At 32.8% G+C, this 10,465-nt stretch overlaps 1 protein-coding gene across 2 annotated transcripts; it reads right to left on the bottom strand.

Moving 5' to 3' along the window:
- Positions 1–4,143: 4,143 nt before the first annotated feature.
- Positions 4,144–9,844, bottom strand: LOC128553714 (carbohydrate sulfotransferase 9-like). 2 transcript variants are annotated; one of them, XM_053534890.1, is made up of 3 exons: positions 9,337–9,844; positions 7,422–7,501; positions 4,144–4,487 (listed from the first exon to the last, which is right to left on the bottom strand). In XM_053534890.1, exons 1-3 carry the CDS (start codon positions 9,536–9,538, stop codon positions 4,395–4,397), a joined length of 375 nt encoding a protein of 124 aa, XP_053390865.1. In that variant the 5' UTR covers positions 9,539–9,844; the 3' UTR covers positions 4,144–4,394. The 2 variants fall into 2 exon arrangements, with proteins under 2 accessions (XP_053390865.1, XP_053390864.1); XM_053534889.1 differs by lacking the exon at positions 4,144–4,487 and having other exon boundaries at positions 6,071–7,501; positions 9,337–9,841.
- Between the last annotated feature and the right edge of the window lie 621 nt (positions 9,845–10,465).

Below are 10,465 nucleotides of genomic sequence, written 5' to 3'. Positions count from 1 at the left end.
AAATAAGTTACATTTTATCAATAAAAATAATCTGCCAAAAGTTTGCCAAAAGTTTGCCAAGTTGGCAGACATTGTCACATTGCTGCCACTTGGCAGGATTTTGGCAAAAATTTGACAGAAGTGTTTAATCATATTTTACTATAGGTTTTCATAAAGTACTATGAAAATTTGTTTTAAATTTGTTGAAATTGGTCAGCATTGGTCGGTTTAGGTCAAGGGTTAAAATTAATTTGGGTCAAAATCGGGCTCGCACCATCATATATATAACTACTAATCATCATGTTTTACTTGTTGTTTCTGTTTTATTTTGTTTACACTATTTATTGTTTTCCAAAATTCTTTGGGGTTATTTCCCTTTATACTTCTTAGGTGCTCTATTTTATTATTCTTATATAATCTATATGTGGTATTAATTTTATTTTTGTATTGTCTACTAACAGTCTTAAGTAATATTTTATTTCTTTCTGATTTATTATTATTATAAATTCTACGTGCCGTATGGTATTGGTTTCTAGTTCTGAAGCACTCATTATTGAACCAGGGTTGAAATTTGTTTATTTTTTTGTTAGTTTTCTTTTTAATCTTTTTACTCCCAAAAGTTGATTTACAACTTTCCATGAAAATTCCATTTATATTGTCTACAACTTGATCTATATCATTCTGATTTACTGCATTAGTACCTCTTTGTAAATCTAAGGTTTCTAATACTTTTTCTACTTTAAAGAGTTCAATATTTGTACTGAAATTGGTATTATTGTCATAGTCCCACAATTTAGGTATAGTTTCCTCATTATTATTTGTAAGTGAACTAGCCCTCCTGTCCATCCCCATTTCTAGGCCCATTGTTAGAATCACTGGGCTATGCACATCAGAAATAATATTTGCAAAATCATCTATAGTATATTCTTAATTATTTCAAAAATGTTTGGTGTACATATAAAATAATCAACTGTACTTTTGCCTTTACATGTAGTGTTTGCATTTACATAATCTGATCCCACTCGTCCATTTATAATAAACAAGTCATTGCTAGCACAAAAATCAATAAGCATGCTACCGTACTCATTTGTTATTTTATCAGCTACATTTCTTTCTAAAGGTACATTGAATTGATGTAATGTATTTAGAATTTCATTACTAGCAGATATAAGGTCATCATTACCCATGGAGTGTAATATAAATTCATCACATTGTGCATAGTCACTTTTGTTTCCAATTCTTGAGTTAAAGTCTCCAAACAATATTATAGATTCATTGATAAACCTATCTATTTCAGTTTGCAATTCTTGATACGGATAAGGATTGGCATATTTAGTTCTAATTGGAGGAATATATATGACTCCACATATCAAATATTTATTTTCAAGTTGGTGTTTATACTCAAATCTAAACCATAGAACCAATTTGCTATCACTTTTTATGATTTTCACTTTCAGTATAAGTTTATTTTTAATAATAAGGCAAATTCCGTCTGATCTATATCTAGAGTTCTCATGTCTATTATTTGTAAACACTTGGTAACCAGCTATTGCAATTGTGTCAATGTCATCTAGTTTGCTTTCTTGAATTCCAATAATATCATATTTATTGATGATTCTAAAAATTCAGGGCAGTTAAGTCTAGACTTTAATCCACAGACATTTATGGAACAAAACTTTACTTCTTTTTCTGTAACACTATACAGTTCATTATTTTGATACTGGTTGCCCTCTTCGCACCACTAAAATTCACTGTCATTCTGGTTTTGCTCAGCTAATGAAAATCTTAGATTAAGACTTTCCATCTCTTCCTCAGGTCTCGTAGAATAATCATTCTTACTTGTTTCTGTGTATTCTACATTATTGTCTTCTTCATCAGTATCTCTGCTTGGTGAGCATTCTCTATGCTTTTTTGTTTCTAGATTTGTATCTAGAGGTGATTTAGCAGGTCTTTTGCCTGCATTATAATATGGAATTTCCTGTTGAGCTCCCATATTTGTTAAAACTTGGAACCTGTTTCCTGTTGGGGTGTGTACATTTACTTGAGGTTTGTTTTTAGGTAGGTTATATTGTCTTGAATCAGGTCTATACACTTTTTCTGTAATATACTTTTGTATTGCTGTATTCTCTTGGATCTTGCCTTTGGGGTATATATCTTTTGTGATTATTTGAGATATCACTTCTGTCTGTCTTGGAGTGAGTTTCATCTTCATCAGGTATAAATCTTTCATTTTCTAATGAATAGCTTGTCTCTTACTAATTTGGCTTTTTGCCCTGTTTCCTTGGCCTCTTTCAATTTTGGATAAAGTGTTTTTCTACGGTTTTCGATTTCTTTTGGATACTGTTCTCTCACTACATAATTAGTTGCTTTTAGTACTTCTGGGGCTGTATATCTTATCAGGTCCCGTTCCTTTTCATCTTTGAATTTGGCTATTATCGGTCTGGGTTTTAGTTGGTCTCTTCTTCTCCTACCAAGTCTATGTACTCTTTGGAATGTAATATCTCTTTTGATATTCATTTCATCCTTTATGAATTCTTTCAGAGTTTGTTCGGTATCTTCATGATGTCATGTTTCTACTTCAACTTCGTTAATACCATAAAAACTTAAATTCTCTTGCATGCTTCTGCGTTGAATATCAAGGATAGTCTCATGTTGGTCATGTTGTTTTTCTTTTATTTCACTCAGGCTTACTTCCATTTTCTTTACTAGGCCCTGTAGGGCATCTATTCTGTTGTTAATATCATTATGGTCATAGCTTACAGTTTCATATAGGTCACTGATTACCTCTATACTACTTTGGTGTTCTATCAGTTGTTTTGTTTGGACTTTAACAAGAGTATTCATTATAAAAACGAAGATAAATAAGTGTGCTAACATTTGAAAAAATATTGGGCTTATAAGCATTTGAGTGATAATGATTTTATTGATATGAATTGAATACTGAAATTTTAATTAGTGGACTGTTTCTGGTTCTGCCCAGTCATTTTGATCTTTTAATCAATTTTAACTTATAGATCTATTAGAAATTTATGTTACTTTTTTGTGCCTTTAAAAGCCAGTTTAAAATAGTCCGGCTAATAAGCAGTGAAAATACGGAAAATATGTTTCACTGCAGTGAAAAATAAATTTATGCAGTGAAAATACGGAAAATGAAAACATGCAGTATATTTTATTAGTATTTCTCAATATTTCATTTGAAATTATATAATAAATTTATTTATGACTGCATTAGTTTCATTAAAATCTACATTGTAGAAAAATTTCTATTCGCGAAAATGTAATAAAAATTGTAATTTACATCTTGTATCATAGACTCCCATTAAAATGTTTTTGATTTGCTATAGAACTTTTCGGACATTTTAGTTACCATAGAATTAAAATTTGCAAGAACGAATTTTGTAGACTTTTGACAACAATTTCCTTATTTCATGAGCAAGAACTTTTGCAGGGTTAGAGGAAATCACTTTGACCATTAGTACATCCTATAAACATATCGTTAGAATAAAAGCTCTTTAACCCCTGTTGTTATATCTGGTTCTTGCATACTAGTTTCACCTTGCTACGGTAAAGATGTTTCAAACAGTATATAACGTAGCTTTGATCTGAGGAGACTTTGGTCTTCAATGAGTATGGCAACATATACTTTGAGATCAGCTTTGGTCTAATCAAAGACAAGGAAAATTGGAATAAGAAGTATATTTCATGAGTTATGTTATTGGAAGGAAGGAAATAATCGAAAGTTGCTCTTTTACCTCAAAAGACCCTATTCGGTCCAGTAACCAATTTTAATCTTTACTGTTTATTATTTCGCAAGTAAAAATCTCACATGTAAACCACTATAATATAAAGTCTTGATTGGTATGTACTATTTAAACAGTTTTATATACAAGTCTATGACAAATTTCAAGTATGAAAATATTTATTAAACTATCATGTTATATTTCGTCTGCACCGTCACAAATTTTAAGTTTGTAAACAAAGTTTACGTGTAAGATATATTATTTGACTGTGGAAATAAAAAAAACTACTTAACTGTATATACAATAATGTTTTTAAAAAAATCATGTTTTCTAATAAATGAATATCGTTTAACACTTGTATCATTTGCTCTGATGTGTAAATAAACTAAACCGGTTGGCAAATATTAAGTATCCCATGTAATGTTATTTATTTTTTCTTTATACATATATATCATCCATACAATTTTATCTTAATTGCAGCTATTTATGCTTTGTTTTCTTGTATACAAAAACAAAAAATGCCAAAATATTATAGTTATGTCACTCAGATAAGAATACCAATTAGAATTTGATATAGGTTTATTTTTTTGTAATAGAAAGAGATGCCACTGTGTAATGAAGGGAAGCTTGTGTCAGTACATTTCTGGGACGAGGTGTCATTAGGGAAGTGGCATATCAGAGTGCTGCCGGACCAAATATCACTTTTGTGGTCAGTGTTGTAATTGTGGCTTGTTCGGTTGTCGTTGTTTCCATTTTTTGCGTTGGATACTATGTCAAAAGAAAGAAATAATCATTAGTTAGTCATTTTTACCATGGAACTTTAAACTTGATTATAAGCTACTTAATGACTGGAGACATTCCTACCGTTGTAAATTTGCTTTTAAAGATTCGATTTAGTAGTCTAGAACCCTTGGCACAACTGATTGTGTACGACAGTCAATTTTCTTTGAATTAAACACAATTTTTTTCCTTACACAATAACTGAATGACTAACAACCTTTTATAAAGAATGCGCCACTATTCAAAATTTTAAATCATACCACCGCGAACAACAAGATTTTGAAATATATTATGTGTAAATAGTAAATTGTGTACCTAATATTATATTACAGTTCTGAAAACTACACCACAAAAGAAAGAAAAGAACCCTTTATAATTAATATATAGAAATGAAACAATGAAATATATCATATCACTTGTAAGGAGAGACGTAATGAGAATAAACATATGTTTTTGGTATAGCACGAACTCATATAGCAAATGCATTTACTACTGTGCTGCCATATAATAAATTTAAAACTCAGATAATCAACAAAATATTATTGCTATCTTTTGATTAACCTCAGTACTTATTTATATTTTGTATTATTGCCAGTTCATGGGCTAGGCTCTTTGCTAGAAGGGGAAACTCTCCCTCCCCCTATGGATATTTATAGACCCTATTTTGTTAAGCCTAATATCTGAAGAGCATATTTCTTGCCATCTGGCAAGCGGGTCTCTATGAATAACAGCATATTATTACGTTACCTAAAAGATAATTTGATAAAGATAAAAATCAAATGGGTTGTTTTTGAAGTAGAAACAACCAAACTCATTAACACTTTGGTTCATTCATATGCAGAATAAACAGATGTTTGTCGATTCTTTTTGTTCTTTCAATCGATCAATTAATCTTGTAATTTACGTTACAATTTGTTTTCAAAAATACTATTATCAGGTATTATTATTCAACTTTACAGTATTATACACTGTATTAGACCAATTGCAAACATCATATGAAACAGATAGAGCTTACACAAAAGATAACTGAGCCAATATGAGAAAAACAGGGCCAATACGAGAAAACAAGGTCAATACGGAATTCAAGCATTTTGACTGATTCAAAAGAGAGGGCCAATACGGAGAAGTCACTTTCGTTAGATTTCTAAACAACTTGTCAATATAAAAATAAATGTAACGCAACGTTGACAAGGTAGCTTGCGTTACTTTACGTTACCCAATATATATAACAGTTTGTGTTTGTTGGGTTTAACATCACACCAACACAGTTATATGTTATATGGCGAATTGCGAGCTTTCCGTGGTATAGGAAAACCAAATGTGCCCGACCAGGCTTTGTTTTAAGAAAGGACAGACACCAACCTTCCGGAAGTCCGCTGGATGGCTTCCTCACATAAAATAACTCTACATCACGAGCGAGGCTTCGAATCGGCAAAAGTTTACCTAGTTATAGAATGGGTATGTGTATGTTTTTATCACTGACAATACCGTTAGAAAATCGCATGTTGCACTAACAGCTTTAATACTTTGATACCAAGAAAAAAACGCAATGCCAACGACTTTAAGTAAATATTTTATTTGACCTACATGTACCTTTTCACATAATGTTATTCGTATAATATTTTATCTGTGAGTATCAACAGGGGGATCTGTGGAATAACCGAACATTTCAAAATCTATTTTATACACTTCTCTAATGCCGTCAATCGTTTTTTCTTTAATTTCACTGTAAGGTTCTGCCACTGCTTTATGACGCTGATTTTTTATTTCTATTGATGTCATTTTATGTCTGTTTATAGAATCTAATATAACCTGTGATACGTAGGTTACATTATTGTATCGTTTTTCGTTCTTAAACATTTGACTTGGAAATTGTAATGTTTCTTTCAGGTATCCCTGTATTTTGAATGACGTCCACAGTCTCATTGCAATGTTCCTTCCGTCTACACAAGACCGTAATTTACTGTGCTGGATTTTATTATAAACCGTTTCTATAACACCAGGGACTGTCGTTTCAATTTTGTGATCATAAAGCGCTGACTTTATCGCATCAAGTTTGCTAATCTCAACACCAGATACTTGCAATGCTAGCTCTGTGTCCTTTGAAAAGCTTTCTTGTTTAACTAATATGTAAGCATTAACGTCACACGGACGACAAAGACTATAAACAGGTGCCCAGTGACGATCTAATCGTCGTTTTTGTCTTGAAGTAAGTATGATAAAGTCGAGAAATTCTTGAAATGTTACATCGACTGAACACAACCTATCATGCACTGTTGGTTTAAGTCGTCTAATATGAACGTTTGTGGCAAAGTTTAGTAGCAAGTATGATTTATCGATATACGCTGAATACAACCGAATGAATGGGTCACGTGACACTAAAACGGACAATGAATTCCTTCGTGAATTACTAAAAAAATTTACCACAAACGGTCTCATTGAACCGTGCACACTCGATCTTTTTTTCGAAAACCATTTATCTGAAACTTTAACTCCAAATTTAAGAATTCCAAAAACTTGAGTCCAAAATGTTGACCCAGACTTTGGGACCTTGCAATATGAGAAATTGTACTTGGGCGAATAATAAAACTTAGTATTAATATATCCGTAAAATGCATAGTCACGTAATAATGCCCTGTTAGTGCAAGTTCTTTTTATCCTTTCTATCCTTTCCTTTTGCTCGGGTGGATAATTTTCGTTTATGGAAAAACCTTCTTTAATTTTAGCATACTTCTCCGTCTTTCCATATTTTCTATCAGTTCGTGAGAGATTCGCTGACATACTTTTGCTTTGTTCTTTGTAGTTTTCTATTGATGTCACTATATCATTCTTAGGAATAAGGTCAGTCGATGAATCCTTTCGGGTTGTCATTGACAGCGTTGAATAATCACGTGACTGCAATATATGTGTTTTTGAACTGACTTTGTCAATTCGTTTGTTCACTTCGGGTCCCGCTTTTCTCCTTGTTGTATTTGGTTTGTCAGAAAGTTTGGATTCAGCATCTAAAAGGCAAGAAAAGAAATAAAGACTTTAAATGTCATTTTACATGAAGCTGTAGTACGTCCTATATTTTTACTAGATATCTAGAGTTTTGACCCTAAAATGGCTGCCAGTTTTGTCAAGGGAGATAAATGTTGCATTGATCGGCAACTGTATATATTTTTTCCTTCTGTACTTCCTCTTTAGATCGACAAATTATGTAAAAGAATTGCATTTTTTGTTTCTCCAGCGGTATTGCTATACAGACGTTATACGAATTGTTAGATAAATATCTCCCCGTAAGGACATGGACCCGTAATACTCGTATTTACGTATTCTGCGAATGCTATTTCGGCACTCTTCGGTCGTTATAATGTCGAAATCGCTTAAAGCGGATACGTCAAAGCACGGAAATCGCCGATTGTCATAATGGGTCAATTAACGATACCACATATCAATTATCTAATCTAACTTACAAAACATAAATAATAATATGAAAAATTGAAATACCTGAAATACCCTGAATGGCTTTTTATGCAGGTTTTGAAGATGTAAGTAAGGCACACAGTAGCCACAGATGGTTAGAAATTTACACAGCAGTCACAAAATAACGTTGTTATTCGTGCAGAAGTAACAGGTGTGAAATATGTGCAGACGACAGAAATACAGCCGGAAGTTAGTCGTTATAATTTCAAGAGTCATAGGTCTGGTGATAGACACACAAGTTTCACAATATGCAGGATTCAAAGATCTGTTTAAAGACATGCCAGATTCAAAATATGCAGAACTCATAGGTCAGTTGATAGGCATGCAAAAGTTAAATCATGCAGTATTCATATTTCTGTTGATAGTCATTCAAGATTCAAAACATGCAAAATTTATAATCTGCTGACACATACAAGATTCAAAACATGAGCATTCATAAATCTGCTAATTGTCATGCAAGATTCAAAAGATGCAGCATTCATAAATCTGTTGATAGACATGTAAGATTCAAAATATGCAGTTGCTACATGTGCAAGATTCATAGATCAGTTGTTACACTTGCAGGATATAATTGAGCCACACCATGAGAAAACCAACATAGTGCGTTTGCGACCAGCATGAATCCAGACCACCCTGCGCATCCGCGCAGTCTGGTCAGGATCCATGCTTTTCGCTTTAAAAGCCTATTGCAATTGGAGAAGCCTTTAGCGAACAGCATGGATCCTGAACAGACTGCGCGGATAAATTTTATCTATATTTAAGTTTTTTCTCCCTTTTCTTTGTTTTTAGAATAGTGATTCTAAACTTTGTTCAGAAATCACCATGATTTTATCATGCACTGGATAAATCAAAATGAGCAAACAGGATTAATCGAGCAATATTTGTATATTAAATAGCTGGTCTTCTTTAATCTATATAAAACAAAACGACTTCATTTGCAGGTAAAACAAGCGATTATAACATTTACATCTAAATATTGTTGCAATGTTTACCTTGGTAAGCGATAAGGTTTCCCACATTTTATCATAACAATAAACAGATTTAATTGTACTTTTCTTCAAACTTCAACCAAATTGATAAAAGCCTGTTAATACCCCAGTCACACATACGGCGCGGATAGCTACGTCTAGCCACATAGAAACGTAGTAATCCGTATCGATCCGTACCTGAGCCGTACGGATTGATACGGATTACTACTTTAAGGTACGGTTTAGGTACGGATCGTTACGGATTACTACGTTTCTATCTGTAGCTAGACGTTGCTATCCGCGCCGTATGTGTGACGGGGGTATAAAATAGTACAATCAGTTTTTAATACATGTACCCATAGATGAAAGAACCTTTAATCTACTTTAAATGATGAACAACTTACCTGGAGCATAATAAACCATTTCTCGTCTTTCAGATGTAATATAAAATGTTAGTATCACAAGCAACAAAATGCACACAAGAGACACACACGACCTTTTCACGGTCAGCTTCGCCATAAAATTCATCTTGGCCTCTTCCCGTCCTGTAACATGTAATTGAGCCGCGCCATGGGAAAACCAACATAGTGCATTTGCGACCAGCATGGATCCATCCGCGCAGTCTGGTCAGGATCTATGCTGTTCGCTTTCAAATCCTATTGCAATTAGAGAAACCGTTAGCGACCTGCATCTGCGCAGTCTCGTCTGGATCCATGCTGGTCGCAAATTGCACTTGTTGGTTTTCTCATGTTGCAGCTTATATGATACATTTATACTGCTTATAGAATAATCTTAAAGAATAATCATAATTTGTTGATCGTTTATCAGCTTACTTTGTATTTAAATCCAAGTACTTTCGTCCGATATTTGCTTTCAAAAACAAAATTATAAAATTAGACATAAAATTCAAGGTAAAGATATAGTAACGTTATATTGAACTCATTATTTGTCTTGTCGAAAACCCGGAGATATAAAAAAAATACAAAGCATAAAATGAATAAAACAAAGGATTATTAATTTTAAAACCGAATTTTATTCAAGCGATACTCTTTATTCTAAATCTTAAAAGCATATCCGATATTGCTCATTCATGTATTAATTTTCAATCATTTGATACAACTGAACATGAATATGTAACTGAAAGCATTCAACTTTACCACTGAGCATTTAAAATGTTCATTTATTCAAATGAAATACACCTAAAGCGCAAAACTAGAGTGAAATACTTCGAAGGTTGACACTTGTTTATGTTGAAGAAAAAGAGAAGGGGGCTATAACACTTTTGTTTCAAAATATAATTTGAAAATTTTAAGTTATCCGAGACAAACTCTTCTATGTAATGGCTTTATCCAATTAGATGTATATATTCACAAACTGGAGGAATAATAAGTACGATATGATGAACTGCTGATCCGAGTCATTGCAGCCCTTGAGGCGGAAATGTTGCTTTTCCCATTACAACTCTGTCCGGCGTGTCGTTTTGAAGTGGTCCAAACCGGTATTTTAAGAAAGACTTGATCCCTTTACCTTTTA

Source organism: Mercenaria mercenaria, unplaced genomic scaffold (genome assembly GCF_021730395.1).
Source record: "Mercenaria mercenaria strain notata unplaced genomic scaffold, MADL_Memer_1 contig_4243, whole genome shotgun sequence".
Classification (NCBI taxonomy): Eukaryota; Metazoa; Mollusca; class Bivalvia; order Venerida; family Veneridae; genus Mercenaria; species Mercenaria mercenaria.
Note: the sequence above shows the minus strand (reverse complement) of the source record. Positions and strands in the feature narration are given on the sequence as shown.

Coding starts and splice junctions, on each gene's coding strand:
- LOC128553714 (XM_053534889.1), bottom strand. CDS start 9,538: ATGCTGGTCGCAAATGCACTATGTTGGTTTTCCCATGGCGCGGCTCAA. Junction 7,502..9,336: donor AATGGTTTATTATGCTCCAG/GTAAGTTGTTCA, acceptor CTTGCCTTTTAG/ATGCTGAATCCAAACTTTCT.